Source organism: Lissotriton vulgaris, chromosome 7 (genome assembly GCF_964263255.1).
Source record: "Lissotriton vulgaris chromosome 7, aLisVul1.2, whole genome shotgun sequence".
Taxonomy (NCBI): Eukaryota; Metazoa; Chordata; class Amphibia; order Caudata; family Salamandridae; genus Lissotriton; species Lissotriton vulgaris.
The window spans coordinates 693,007,955-693,024,306 of record NC_141695.1 but is presented as its reverse complement, the minus strand read 5'-3'; the positions used below and the strand labels follow the sequence as shown (position 1 = coordinate 693,024,306).

General features: G+C 42.0%; 1 protein-coding gene across 1 annotated transcript in view; it reads left to right on the top strand.

The window, feature by feature from the left end:
• Window positions 1–16,352, top strand: part of SMURF2 (SMAD specific E3 ubiquitin protein ligase 2) — a 1,116,208-nt gene that overhangs the window by 996,441 nt on the left and 103,415 nt on the right. The window contains exons 15-16 of the mRNA XM_086930925.1: window positions 2,266–2,403; window positions 8,128–8,248. Coding sequence (XP_086787051.1) covers window positions 2,266–2,403; window positions 8,128–8,248 — 259 coding nt within the window. The remainder of the gene's footprint in view (window positions 1–2,265; window positions 2,404–8,127; window positions 8,249–16,352) is intronic.

Sequence of the window (16,352 nt, the reverse complement as noted above, 5' to 3'; positions counted from 1 at the left end):
CATTTGTTGGTCACCATCACTGTCATTGGATAAAATGCGTTTGATCCTCATCAGTTGAGACAAGGGAAGATTGTTCCTAAGGTTTTGCCTGTGAAAACTCTTGTAATGAAGGGTACTGTTGCGGTCCGTTTCTTTCCTGTAAACCGTGGTTCGAAATTTCAGATTCTCCATTGTCACCAGTACATCTAAGTAGTTCACTCTTTTACGATCATAGGCCCATGTGAATTGTATTCGGTCGTTGATGGTATTCAATGTTTCCAAAAAGTGTAACAAATTGGTTTCCGATCCAGACCATAGCAGGAAAATGTCATCAATGTAACGGATGTATAATTTACCGAATTGTGCCCACTCTGGTAGACTCAAGATGTTGTTCTGTTCGAAATAATGCATGAAAAGGTTCGCGTAGACTGGGGCAGCACAATTGCCCTTCGAAGTTCTGTTAAGTTGAAGGTAGCGTGTGTCTCCCCAGGTGAAGTAACTTTGGTACAAGGTGAACCCTAGTAGTTCCATCAGGAATGGTTGAAGTGTAGAGTTGATGTCTGAGTTCAAGATAGCATTTTCAATGGCTTCAATTCCCAAGTTGTGCGGAATAGATGTATATAACGCCTTTACGTCAACAGTGCACAACCAGTATTCTTCATGGTCTGATAATTGTAGGTTTGCGAGTTTATTGAGGAAATGAGTTGTCTCGTATGTATGTCGGTGTTTTGATTACTAAAGGTTGAAGATGTTTGTCTAGCAGTTTTCCAACGGGTTCGTGGATGCTGCCCCTTGTGGAGACAATCGGCCTGAATGGGGGTTTCTTTAAATCTTTATGCACCTTCGGAAGCATGTATAGTGAAGGAGTTCTGGGATGTTCCTGAGTTAGATATTGTTTAGTTTTTTCTGTGATGATGTTGTCTTCCAAAGCTTTGGACAGGATGGATTCTAATGTCTATTTGAATTCTTCCGTTGGGTTTTTATCACGTTGTGCATATGTAGTAGGATCCGTAACATGAAGAAGTACTTGTTGGTTATAAAAATCACTGTCCATTATGACCAAGGCGCCGCCTTTGTCCGCATTTTGGCAAATTAAGTCTTTATTTTCAGCTATCTTCGTCAATAGAGCTCTTTCTTTGACGGTCAAGTTGCTATGTTTCAATTTCGTCTGAAACTGTAGGGTTGTTATATCCTGTTTCACCGGGTTCTCAAAGGTGTCTATTAGTTTATGGCTGATGGGAGCCATAAAGGTACTACGAGGACGTAAGTCCAACAAGGTGTTATCTGGTTGAGGTTCAACAGTGGTAATACGCCCCTGCATGCACATGTGATGGCTGCTTTCCATGGAAAGCAGCACAACAATGAGGAGTCCCTCCAAACATTTAAGGATTCCAGTTATGTCATAACTGACAGTGTACCCCTCTTTGCAGTACATTCTAGGTGCCCACAAAGATTTTCGAGAATTTCTCCCTTCCCCCCACTCATAGTGGAATTTCCACAGTGGATTACTCCCAGCAGGTTACTCCTCCCATAATAGATAGCCATTTTGGGGACGAGCGATAGGCAGGTATTACTACCATCATGGCAGCATTCTTACAGTGCCTCAAATTTTATTCTGCCTAAGCTATAGATGTGTGCCTCTACCATGCTAAAAACTATTAATTGAGCAATATGGTCTGCTTGGACAAGCCACTAGAAACAAATCCTACCTGCAATTGGAAATTCAGAAAGTGAAAAAATAGGCTTTTATTGGGCTGATGATCGTGGTATAGTTTTGGCACATTTACATACCGCCTTGGCCCACATATACACTAAAATACAAACTTGTGGGGGTGCGCCTTGAAGACACAAGATAGGATCCACTAATATATCTAATCAGGGGCATGTTGAGCTTTGAAGGGTGGTTTGGGAATGACTGACAGTATTGTATCACTGTTCAGAGATATTCATCATTTCATATCTCGCCTTTTAAGTGACAACCATCGAGACTATAACACTCACTGGTCCTGTACATTATAACCACCCCTCTCAGTGGCAGAGAGAGTCCCCACATAGAAGTCTTTCCTTCCCTGGTCATCCCTTTATGATTGCTTTCACTCTTGGTTGTAATTCAGCTTGAGCAATTTAAAGTGCTCTTCTGCCTCATTGGCCAGATTTGTGCTCTGCAAAGACACAACTGAATGATTTTATGAATGTCATCAAACTCAAAGTAAAAACATCCAGGTATGCTAATTGCAATGATTCCACTTAAAGTATGTGTAACTTTCATTGAACTTTCTTTCCTAGTGAGAATGATATCACTGGTGTTTTGGATCATACCTTCTGTGTAGAACACAATGCTTATGGAGAACTCATTCAACACGAACTCAAACCCAATGGCAAAAGTATTCCTGTTACAGAAGAGAGCAAAAAGGAATATGTCCGGTAAGAAACATGTTTTCATTAAATATATGTTGAAAGCACAAGTCTAGCATGTTAAAGAGATGTTGATCTGGTGCTTAATTTATGTAATATTGTCTGTTTGGCTAATTTAAAGTGGGCGAGTAGTCATTTTAAGACACACAGTACAATGTTTACATCTAACTCACCAGTTACATATTCTTGGAGTTTGGGTTTCCTATTTGTGTTACATAGAGTTTGGTCATAAGAACCACTGTTGCAGCTCTTTTAGGCATTTGCGCTACAACATGGAGTCATAATTACAAAACAGAAATACATTTTAAAATGTAATGAACTCCTTCATGTGAATGTCACATTGTTCTAAATCCGAGAACGAGGAATTAAAGACTGTTTTTGAAATTTGACATCAACTTTTTGGTTGAGTTATTTATCCCTGCTTTATGGCTGTGTTTGTTTTTGTCTTGACTGATTGCAGTAGATCTAGGGAATCTTGTATATAAAAACATCAGAGGTGTGGTGTTGGCTCAGAAGAGGGTGTTAGGATAAAAAAGGAGTACTTTGAAGCATCAAACATTTCATTTGCCCCCCAGCTGAGCAGGAGTACTAGGGAAACAAACCTCAGCTGAAGTAAAAGAGTTGACACAGAAACTCTCTAGAAAGTATCAATAATATATCAAAGTAATTTGTGAAACTCTGTTACCGTTTATTCATGCTCTCTTCGATATACGCTTCTTGGCTCATTCATGATAAGTGTATCCAGTGTTCTCTTCCAAGGGATCCTCATCAATAATAATCACAAGCACTGAATTGGTCCCACTCCCGCAAGGGGTCCGGGTGCACTTCGCGAAATATATACATCAACAATGTACATCTGTGCAAAGATTTTCAGCAGAAACGTCAACTTAAGGAGAAAAAACAATTGTTTTTACAGCCTTTGAAAGGCAAAAAATTGCAAAATGTATTTTATTTTTTCATTTCCGTTAGTTGCCGAGAGAAGTGGTCTCCTAGCAACTCATGTGCTCAAAATGGCCGCACCCGAATCAGTGGCGTTAGCGCGTACCCAACGTGCAAAGTTTCTGATCTACGGGTGCCTCAGGGAACTTGTCTTCGATGAGTCCTCGAGCACAAAACAACGAAGCCCCTTCGCTTCCACGGTACAGCGAAAACCAACACAGCGCGAAGTACATGCGAAAGTGTAAATGTTTGAAAGATTCGCTTCTGTCGTCGCTTTACCGATGTATTTTATAATCATAAAAAACAATATACATATTTATTCATACATCTTACCTACCTCACCTGAATTCGTATCCTTCATTAAATTAATCCCAACTACTAAATTAATCCCATAAATTGGGATAAGATAAATTTCACGATTTTAAATGCAAACACATCTTAACCACATCGCTGCGTGCAGGATTTTCCTCCTGTGCTGGGCCATAATGTTAGTGGGTGTGGTCATGACGAGCTCAGCTCGTCATGAGCACACGAGCACTGTGCAGCATGACGAGCTCAGCTCGTCATGAGCATGGAAGGTGTTAATACTTAAATTATAAAACACAGCATTAAAACAGTATAAGCTAAATATAATCAATCATAAAAACAATAATGCCATATATTTGAAAATGAAAGCAAATGCTAGCAGATACGAAACTGACAGGACCAGCAAATAAGAGGAAGATGGCTGCTGTGTTCTGGTTTATATGGATTGTAGTGGAGTTTTAATTCTGGAATTTTAGATGTGCTTAAGATATGCTTTAAAGTGCTGAAGTATGGAGTGGCAATACAATGTTATGCATAATCCGAGCCTCCGGTCTTGGCATGAAATTCTTGATTTAAATGTATTATATCTGAGTAATGAAGGCTTCTTCCTAGGTGGCAATTTGTTTTATATTTGTTGAACCCGATAATGAGGAGGGCCTGGAAAAATCACTTGAACGGTAGAAGCTAACAGACCCACTATCCTTGCTAATGATCTTAGGGAAAGGACTGAGAAATTCAAGGTGTGTGGAATATCTTCATCAGGAGGACTTTCGGCTGAGGTTGTTGTAAAATCTATTTCTTTATATGTATTAAGAAACTCCAAAACTCCACCGGAGTTGAAGGATCTAGCAATGATTTTTCAGGTTTATTAAGAATCCTAGATTCTGTAATAAGTCTAGGCATCTTTCTAGTTGACTGTAACAAATATTTGTCTTGTGCCCTAAGGATTAATTTGTCTAGATAGACTGTTAAATAGATTCCTTGGGCTCCTAAATGAGCTACCACTGGTCTCGTTATCTTTGTGAAGTATCATTGTGCTGATGAGAGACCGAACGGTTGTGTTTTCAACTGTTAATTGTAGTTTCCCAATTAAAACTAAAGGAATTTCCTGAATGTTGGATGAATTGAATTGTAAGATACGCATCCCCTAGGTCCAAAGGAACCATCCAGCCTTAATTTAACAGAGAATCTCTCAGATTTTGAAATGATTGTAAACCTCAAAATAGTTTTTTGTTTATCACCAGACTGAATTTTGTTCTTCTTCTTTACCAAAAATATGGTATTAAGAAAACTTAATGGGTCGTAATTCTTGATCTATATTGCCTTTTTCATCAAAAGAGACGGAACCTCTGTACTTATAAATTGAGTTTGTTTCTGAGTAAATAATCAATGGTTTGTTGGGGAGAGAATTCTGAGGAATTTGATAGAGGTCTATACAGTATCATTGGATTGTTTGCAGAATCCAAGGGTCTGAAGTGATGCTTTTCTAAGCTGGTAGAACAATCTCCTACAGGATGAAGGTAAGAATTAAAAAAATCTTACTTGTGTTTTGTGCTCCTCTGTGACTAGCTACTGGCTCTGAAAGTTCTTCTTCTTTGGGGATAGAATTGAGGTTTGTTTTCTTGAGCACAACCAAACGACCCTCTGCAATAACTGCCTCTTCGTGAAGCGAAATAGCTGGCAAAACGACTCCTACCTTTGCCAGCCCTGCCAAATTCTCTAGAGCCGAAAAGTTTTCTGAGAGAGAATTGAGCCTTACCAATTAATATAAAGGTTACTACAGATGTACTCATCTCTTTAATAATTATGTCACCAAATAAAGTGTTTACTTGTTGACCTTCTCTGGAAGACAGACTTCCCAATTTAGGGTCCGTTTTTAATAGAAGCATTTTGTGCCTTTCCAGGCCTTTGGGCCCACTTAGTTAAAATTTCAGAATGTACTTCAGGGCTTTCCATTTTAATTTATTCAGCTATGTCCAAAATTAGGGTCAAGGGACCTGTCAAGTCAAGGACTCTATCTTGACAATTTCCACAAGCCGTGTTGACTCCTTTTTTACGATCATTACCAAATCTAGTGAAGAACAACAACATGTTAGGATCTATGGGTCATGTGGCTGTGATGGTATTTGGAAAAGAAGGGCAAGGAATTCTGAGCGTAACTGGTTTCTTGTTCCCATCTCTAAAGGTTGTCTCAAGTACAACAACACCTAATCGTCCACATGATCAGAAGGGAAACATTTAGTGAAATTAGGATGGTTTTTTACTGTTGGATCAAAAATAGGTTCCCCCATGAAAAGCAGAATTGTTTTATTCAAGTTATATGAGGATTTGCCCTAGTCATTTTGAGAATTTTTCCATCTAGAGGCCCTAACCAGATTATATCTGGGTCCTAATGTCTGTATCACAGATATTGGGATCATCCTGGTCCGTATCATCATCCTTATCCCACATATTAGTTATATTTAAAGGAAGGGGTACATGGCCAAACCTATTATCATTCTGAGAGAGGGAAGGATCTGTAACTTGGGAGCTGACGTTTTATTTTGCATTAATGAACATTTTTGTATTCTTTTCGAATTTTCCTCACCTTTTTGTGACATTATTTTTTGTATGGAGTCCTCTAGATTTTTTAAAATTTCTGAAATGGAGACAAACCGCTTTCTGGGCACAATCCTTTATAATGGAATTTAAATTATCACGAAATAGCTGATCCTTTTCATCCTCACAATACATAGAATTTTTGGTGACATTTAAAAAAGAAGTGTAAGGAGGGCACCTGCTCCTGGCATCGCGGGTTGCTGACAACATTCCAGCCTGGTCATAAAATCTGAACATTCCTTTAGAAACTAAATCTATACATCAGTGAACTTGAAAACTAGCATTCAATCACTAGTTTCCCTTTCTTGTTGGAAAAATGTAATCCGGTTTAACTGCATACCAGTCTCTTAACACAATATTTTGCACATCTATTGCTCTTCTTTCTGTTAGTGGTCTTAGCATCAGGAATGAAGATGGCATCTCTCTGTGGTTCTTGATTTCTCAGCAGTTTTTATTAGACTGACCACTGGACACTCTTTACATCTTAGCATCCCTCTTGGGGATATCTTGAGGGGTGGCAGAAGAAGAAGCCCTAGATTAAATCTCCTGATTCTGTTTTCTAGGCAACTAGAGATCTTTTAAAATGTGCTGCTTTGCTTTTAAAGCATGTGTCTTCCGTCATACCCAAGGTTCAAGTCAAGCGGTGCCAGAAGCTAGGACATCCTCTCCTTGGAGATCTCTACCTTTCGCAAAGCCAAGTTGTCTGCCCAGGCCATGTCCTCTGCAGCCCCCTGTATCTAGAGAACACAGTCACCTGATATACAGCTTGCCTCTACCCTTTTCCAGTTTTGGTAAAATTTGAAATATTTCGTTTTTTTGTCTTGGCCCTCTTTACTTCTTGCCAAAGACCTATTGTCAGCTAAGAGTGGATTTAGAGCTCAGCCATTATTTATCATTGGTTGCCTTTGTCACCCTAATTTGCTTGCTTTTTATCCGTTAGCTTGAGTGAGCATGCCCTCCACGTGTGTTTGTAACTGCCCTTGAGCAAGGTCCAATTTCTACTGTCATTCCTCTCCTTAGTATTCAAACACTACTGTTCTCTTTTTGGTTAAGCACTTCTTGACAGTACACATGTTTTAGGGCCGTCTCCCTTGTGTGCTTCAATTGAGCAAGTTTAAAAAAGATACACAGCACTTATGGATGTAACTCAACCCGCATTTGTGCATGACTGTGTGTTTGAATGCATTAGTAAGTTAAAGCCAGACCTTTCTGGCTTTCTGAATGCTACTTTTTCATTTGAGTATCCTACCACCCAGGATTTATTTGTGTTTTTGTTTTGTTAACTAGTTCCTGCTTGGCAAACTTTATTTTATTGCAGGGATGTGTAGTGCTTCATTACCCTTCGGTATTAGGCCCACACTTTATAATTTATAACATAAATGAGTAAAACCTATATTATTCTAGGTTCACATCTGGTTTTCCCACCCTTTTGACTAGGTTTAAGCATGTTTAAACGAAATGCAAGTATTTTAAAAATGTCAGTTGTTGGTATTATTCATACACAACCCCCGCAAAAGATTTTGATCCTGCACATCTTCTAAAAAGATATGAACACTTTGGATTGATACACCTTGGCAGTTAAAATCCTTCACATGCTATCGGTTTAGGTTTTGTTGAGCAGTAGCAATAACCTCAGAAGTTGCATTCAGTTTTCCTTTCAAGACTTGCATCTTGCTGAAAAATAGAAAAAATAGACTTCAGTTGAAAGGCCTGGTGCTTATACTCGGGTCACAGGTAGTTTCTTCAGATATTGTAAATGCTATCTTTGGTGTCCATAATGTATACTAGAATTTATTTTATGTCCTGTTTGCAGTAATTATGTTTTTGGAATTAAAAAAAGTTGAATATATATATTTTTCTATTTTACTAAATCAAATTTAATTATTATAGGCTTTATGTTAACTGGAGATTTTTACGGGGAATTGAGGCACAGTTTCTGGCTCTCCAGAAGGGGTTTAATGAAGTAATCCCACAACATCTGCTGAAGACGTTTGATGAGAAGGAATTGGAGGTCAGTTGATTTAATGTTAATTCTTCAAATATGACAACAACAAAAAATCCAATTTAACTAATGTTAAAATGTAACCCACAAATGGAGTACTATTTTTGAGTCACATAATATCTCAGCAAATATAGTTCTGAATATTTATTGTACACTATTATACCTATAGCGTTTTTTAATTGTACTTCGAGTTATGTATGTCTCTTCCACCCAAAAAGACCAATTAAACAGTTAATTGTGTTTTGCAAGTGGATTCACTATCATTATTTTGAGATATTTTTAGGCCGAGCCTACTAGACATGTGCTGTCTGTTGTGAGGCATTCGGTGGCTTACCAAGGACATAGAGATGATGGGAGATGGTCCATTTGATACCATTGGTTGGCTTTCCTTCTCACTGTCATTTGCTTAGTTATTTGTGTCTTAGGTTGTCAATCCTGTGTTTTCCCGCATAAGGACCCATGCCCTTTTACAACCTCTTTGATTGACTGGCACTGCTTGCTTTTCAAGCAATACTTTTGTGTGAAGTAATGCATTAGATTGCATAGGTTTTTACACTATTTCCCTCATGTGCGTCTCTTCCCCTGTTGCTCTCATTTGTCTGCCTGCATATTCCTACCTCCTTCCTCTTGCCTTCACTTCTCCCCCATCCCTTGTGGGTATATATATATATATATATATATATATATATATATATATATATATATATATATATATATATATATATATATATATATATATATATATATATATATATATATATATATATATATATATAATTTTTTTACCACTCCCCTCTTTCCTCCCCACTCCCCCCTCAAATTGCTTTTGCGTCCCCACGCAACGATCTACATCCAGTCTGTAATTGGTCTCTCTCCCGGGACACAGCAACCAGGATTGTGCGGCGTGTCAGCAATTCAAATTAAAAAAAGACTTTAAAATGCCGTTGGGCACAATGACTTGTCCACAGTATGGAGACCACCTCCGAACAGGTAATATCGGAGGGAGAAGAAATTATCGGTATCGCGGAGGAGGAGTACGAAGAAGGCAAGTTGGCAGGTAGCCCGCAGTATGTTGCATCTGGCGAGTCTGATATTAATGCCAGAGGCAGCGATTAAGAGGGCCAGCCTTCTATCTCCTATTGGAAGGCTCCCAAGATTAAGTTGAAAATTGCCACGGGCCCGGAAACGAAGGCTATGTCATGGGTTGTGAGTACTGTGGTCCCTCCACCCATGCACACAAAGCACAGTTTCATGTCTTTTTCAGAGCCATGCCCTTGAACCGTTAGCCCAGCAGCCCGCTGCTTAACATAGGTCTTGGTGCTCTACAACCAAGTGGTTCCGGTCAACACCAAGACAAGGCCTCGGAAAGGAGAATGGACAAGAGGCCTCGCTATCCTGATCGGGCCACAAGAACAGGTATGGTGCGAGACACCAAAGTCCCTGACGCCATAGCTCGCCAATGCCACTAGCGCTAAAACCCTTTGCGTCTTAGTCACCAGCGCGAAAGCTGTTGGCGCCGAATAAACAGACGCCAAAGCGTCAATCCAAAAGCCCACCTAAAGACAGTTCACCACTAAAACCGAAACATCAGGCTGCTGAGGAAGAAGAGAGTACAATCCTTGATAAGCTTTATTAGGTCCTAGACAAAAGGCAGTGGACAATTAATCCAAAGCCTTGGAAACTCACTGCCCCTGAGAAGAGATGGTTAGAGTTTTAAGAACCTTTGACATTCCCACCATCTATGGCCTATGGTCAAGAAGGCACCAGTCCACCATCACCCACACTCCCACAGGGCTCACCAGCACATTCACTTCCAGTGCAATCTCCTACACATTCATCTACTGCGAGTTTAGATCCCTATTCCCCTGGAGGGAGGGAAAGGCATCACCCGCAGATTCATTACACTTTAAGGGACACCCCTCACCAGGTTCCTTAGTGGTGGCTACAGCTCGGAAATGAGCAGCAGCGCAAGTAACAGGAGATGCAACCCCTCCTGAAAAGGAAAACTCCAATTATTGGCGGATTGCCATCTCTGTGGGCCTGCTTCCTCGTCATAACCGCTTTCTTAATCACAGTGGTTCTCATAGGTAATATTAAAATCACATTCCAATAATTTGTCAATTTGTTGCATCCATTCTGACACTGTCAAGTAACTTTACCACCTTGCTGTGAAGCTGCCAGGCAACTCTGGAGAGGTTTCCCTTCCAGCGTTTGCACTCCTTAATTGGCTGCTCCGGCTCAGAGTGTAACCATCACCCTCACAGTGAGTACAGTTAATTACACAGAGTACTATCAAATCTTCCACTCGTGTTGACCATACTTGATTATACTACTTGGCCAATATGTTCCAAATTACTCCTGTCCTGATGGGACCACTGTACCACGTTGAGGATCGAAACGTCATCGACACATAAAAAACAAACCGAAATGTTATATTGGCCTAATAGTTACTATTTGTTGTTGTTTAAGAATAACACACAAAAAAAGTTCTTTTGAAATTCACTTTCACTTGTTTTGTGACACCTTGGATTGTGGTTTTCTTTTTCACAGGGACTCATTGCACTAAATATTTACTGTGATGAGTAACAATTGATGTTGTCGAAATATAAGTTATGTGTAATACATTATGATCTGGAGATTGATTTTTTGGTTCTGGGATTGAGTGCATACAGTCTGTGACTGATAGAAAGTGATTTTCATAATAATACCTGTGAGAACCACTGTGATTAAGAAAGTGCCAATGGCCCAGGTTCCCATGGGTTTAAGGCTGCTCTTGTACTAAAGTGGTCCTCATTACCGAGCACAGTGGGACAAGATCGAAGATATCCTACTACTTCTCCCTATTGATTGTAGGAAAAAAAGGGCAAGAACTTGTTAATGAAGGACAATGTATATCTAATGCGACCAATAGATGTGCACTTGGTGTAGCAGACTTTCACAAAAGGTATCAACACTGCAGTTCTTCTATGAAGGCTTACCAGACTGCGCATTTCAGGTTTGTTTCAAACCCGAAGTACACCACTACCTGCTTAATGTCACGGTTGATGAGGAAAATCTCTTCATCCCCCCAGGTCAATGAGATGCTAGAAAAAATAAAGAAATGTTTGTTACACGGTCAGGTCCCCCGACTTCCAGCCGGTTACACTATAGCAGTGGCAGAGGAGGGGTTTCGATATTTGGGGATATATGTCACCCCGCCAGCTCGCTTTTACAGTTCCAATTTGGCACCCCCATTGGCTCGACTCCGCGCGGATGTGAAGCATTGGAGGTCCCTACCTCTCTCGCTGGTGAGACATGCGGCACTTTTCAAGATGCTGGCCCTCCCCCGTTTCCTCTACATTCTCCAGAATTGCCCACACAAAGACCCCGAATCTTATTTTAGAGAAGTAGAAGGGGAAATTTGCATGCTGCTGTGGGATCGGAAGACCCCTAGGGTGGCACTCAAAAAACTTACGAAAAGCTGGTACGATGGGGGTATAGCGTTGCCTGACCTACAACTGTACTATTGGGCGGCACAACTGATGAGTCAACCATCGGATATATCAACCCCTGATGACCCAGCATATGCTCTTGACCGTTATCAGACAGATCGTTCCGGCTATCTAGGGGCCCTATATTCTAGCGATCCGAAAAACAAACAGAAATGTTTTGGACCCACCCAACACACGTTAGAAATTTGGCGTATTGTACACTCACGTTTGGGTTGGACAGGTGTCCTCTCAAAGGGAGCGCCGTTATGGTACACACAGAAATTGGGTATGTTGTGCTACCAGCCAGGGTTTGATAAGTGGGACCTTATAGGTATCTTGGCAGTAAAGGACCTGGTTAAGAAGGGGTCTCTGCTCACATTTGGGGAGCTTCAGAGCAAATATCATCCAGCTCAGGGAGAAATGTACAGGTACAATGTACGCGATCCTGGCGGCTTTTCCATCCCTTCGGGACATACCGGATTCGTCCCCCTTGGAGGACTGGCTGTTAGATGGACCCCTGAATTCCAAAGTGATATCCCTCACGTACAAAAAGCTGTGCAATAATCTACCGGACATCTTTCCAAGGCTCAGGGAGAGGTGGCAAGAAGACTTAGGCCCGATGAGTGATGAGGACTGGCAGGCGACCCTCATGTCCCCACGTGAGGCGGCCATCACACTGAAATTTAGGCTCATACAGCTTAGGATACTTCACAGGTCATACATGACAGGGCTGACCTTGGCAAAAATAGACTCTAGACCTGACGATCTATGTCTGAGAGGATGTGGACAGCAGGCCACCTTTTACCATATTCTTTGGAGCTGCCCAAGGATACGTAACCTATGGGAGGGAGCTTCAGAACGTATGCAGACAGCCTTGGGTAATGAGGTAGTGTTGACGCCACAACTGGGGTCACTCAATATATGGGAGGCGACGGATCGTTTGTTAAGAGAGAACTGGCGAGAGGATTGGGGGGGATCAAAACCGCCGCCCATCACTGGATGGGCAAGAGAGCTGGACAGATGCATGGTGGCAGATACCAAAGTTTTTATGACTAGGGGGTGCCCGAAAAAGTGGGATCGGAAGTTGGTCAATGTGGAATAAGTACCGTGGAGATATTTGTGTGTCCCCTATAGTGGAATTAAAGATGCGTAGACGTACTAACTGAGATGACAATGTGTGCTGTATATACTGTCTTAATGTTTTGCCGAAAATGATATCTTGCTTGATTTGCTAATGTCGTCAAATTGTATCTGTATGGCTTTAAATGAACCAATAAACAATTTTATAAAAAAAAGATAAAGAGACAGGAAAGGCGATCGGCATGCTACAACCAACCACCCAACACCAGTTTTTTCATTAACCATCCACCTCCTACCAGAGGCAAACTTACCCAGGATAGCAGCAGTCTTATCAACGGGGAGATAAAAGCTTTGGCAGAGGCTCATATAGCGGCATTAGGAGCAGAGGGAAATGTAGAGGTATACCAGCTAAGGGTACCTTAACTACCAAGCAGTGACGCCCCTCGCCAACCACAAAACAACTATTGGGGAATTACTTCTGGGGCTCCACACCCATTTACCAGACATCGCCACCTACCAATTGGTGTTTTCCATAGTAGAGTACGGTTATTGTTTAGAGCTCCTTTCAACCCCACCAATATTCCTCCACGCAGACACTTTCTCAGCCTGCAACATTTACATCTCCTGAAAAAAGAGGTAAGGGCAGTCCTTACAAAAGGGGTCATTGAGCCGGTCCCAAAACACTATCAAGGCAGATAGGTGTACTCTCTGTATTTCCCAATTCCAAAAAAGGACGGGACTTTACACCCCAGATTAGACTTCAGTCCTCTCAACCATTATGTTTGGTCGGAACATTTTCGTGTGGTAACCCTTCAGGATGTAATTTCTCTTCTACCGGAAGACAAGTTATGACAACCTTAAACCTTCAAGACACATACTTCCCCATCCATCTGGCACACCTCAAATACCTGAGGTTTGTGATAAGTGGAAGACATTATCAATTCGAAGTACTGCCCATTGGAGTCACAACGGCTTCAAGGGTATTCACAAAACGTCTCGTAGTAGAAGAAACTCACCTAAGGAGACAGGCGAACCATGTCTTTCCCTATTTGGATGATTGGCTGATAAAGAGTGCACACTGAGACAAATGTGTCCAGGATACACAAGCCACCATCTCCTTACTCCACAAATTGTGATATCCAATGAATGCTACAAAGTCACATCTGGAACCACTCTACATTCAACCCTATTTGGAGGCAATTCTCAACTCAATCACAGCCAAAGCTTACCCCAATCCTCAGAGGTTTCTCAATCTCCAGAACCAGCAGGCTCTTTTTCAGCCGCATTGTCGACTGCCTGTCAGAGTGCTAATGTGTCTTAGGCACGATGGCCTCGTGCATAGCAATTTGACCTTATACCATGTTGCACAAACACCCCCTATAGGACTGCTTGGGGTCACAATGGTCACACGCTGAGTGCAATCAGGAGTACCTACCATTGATTAAGCCCTCAGTTCACCGTTTCCTGCAGTGGTGAAACAGCAGCAATCTTCTGATGGTAAGAGCTTTCATGGACCCTTTCCTGCAAGTGACCATTACGACAGATGCTTTACTCAGAGGTTGGGTGGCGCACATTATGGAAATTACAGTCCAAGGAGTAGGAACTGCTCAATAAAGGGCTCAACATGACCATTTTTGGAGCTCCTAGCAATTTAGATGGTGCTCAAGGCCTTCCTCTTGTACATTCACTGCAAAGTTTTCCTCATAAAGACAGAAAATATGACTGCAATGGATTATATAAAGAAACATGGAGGCTACCATTCCTTTCAGTTATCACAGTTATCCCAACAGACCTAGAAATGGACAATACATTTACATTTTACATCCAACTCCCGGCAGAATAGACCATGAGCTTGCAGACGAACTAAACAGGACACAGCAACAAGTCCATTGGTGAGAACTCCACCCACAAGCTCTTCAGCAGCCGTTCCAAAGTGAGAGGGGACACCAAACTGATCTTTTTGCTACAGCAGAAAATGCAAAATGCAGACACTTTGCCTCCAGGCTTCATCACCCACAGGCACAAGGCAATGCACTGTATATGAATTGGTCAGGGATATTTGGCTTTGCTGTTTCTTCTCTCCCACTACTACCATATGTGGTGAGGAAGGCTCAGAGAAACCTCTATGACCATAATTTGAATAGCTCCTAAATGTGCCCAACAGCCATGGCCCACCACTCTACTCAAGTTGTCGGTGTTCCCCCACACAAAGCTTTCCAACAGACAGAACCTTCTCAGGCAGAATCAAGGAACAATCAGGCATCCAGATCCTAAACAGCTCAAATTGACAACCTGGCTCCTGAAGTCCTAGAGTTTACAAATCTAAACCTACAATCAGAATGTATAAGGAGGCGAGGCGTTCTGCCACTAGAGCCTGCTATGCAGCTTAGTGTAAAAATGTGTATGTTATTGTACTACAAGGTCCCTGTTAATCCTACAGTCCGAAATGTAATCTGGTACCTAGTACATCTTCAATGGTCAGGTGTAGCATACACATCTATATGTCTGCACCTTTGAGCCGATGCTGCCTAGCTACAAAATTGAGAACACCATTCACTGTTTTAAAATCCCTGTTGTCAAAGTGTTCATTGAAGGTCTAAAGAGGATATTACCTACAAGAACCCCACCAGCTCCAGTTTGGAATCTTAATGCAGTACTAGCTAGGCTCATGCGTTCAACACCGTCTCCCACCTCACACTCACCGCCAGACTCCACAACCCCGGCAACTGGCTCCGCTCATTTCTAACTGGCAGAACCCAAAGAATCATATTGCCACACTTCCTCTCCAAATCAACGGAAATCAACTGCAGATTACCCCAAGGATCGTCGCTCAGCCCCACACTATTCAAAATCTACATGGCCCCCCTCGCCGCCATTGTCAGACAGCACAAATTCAGCATAGTATCCTACGCAGACAACACCATTCTAATCCTTTCCCTCACCAAGGATGCTGTCACCACCAGACTCAATTTCCAGGAAGGAATGAAGGACATCACATCCTGGATGAGCAGCAGCTGCCTGAAGCTCAACTCTGAGAAGACAGAGGTCTTCGTCCTCTGACCCTCCCCCTCGGCATGGGACAACAACTAATGGCCCACTGCCCTCGGCAGCCCTCCCACCCCCACGGACCACGCCCAAATCCTCGGCATTGTATCCGCCTCCTCCCTCTCCATGACCCAATAGGTCAACGTCGTCGCCTCCAGCTGCTTCAACATCCTCCGAAAGACCTTCAAATGGATCCCCACCAAATCAAGAAAGACCGTCACACACGCACTCCTAATCAGCAGACTGGACTTAGGAAACGCCCTATACACCGGGATCAACATGTCTCAACTCCACAAACTCCAGACCATACAGAACACCGCCGCCAGACTCATCCTTGGCATCCCTCGACAACAACACATCACCCAACACTTGCGTTGCATAACCTCCACTGGCTCCCCGTTGAGAAGTTACTTTCAAGATACTCACCCACGATTACAAATGCCTCCACAACACTGAACCCCAATACCTCAACGAGAGAATCTCCTTCCACGTACCCAAGAGAAACCTCCGATCCGCCG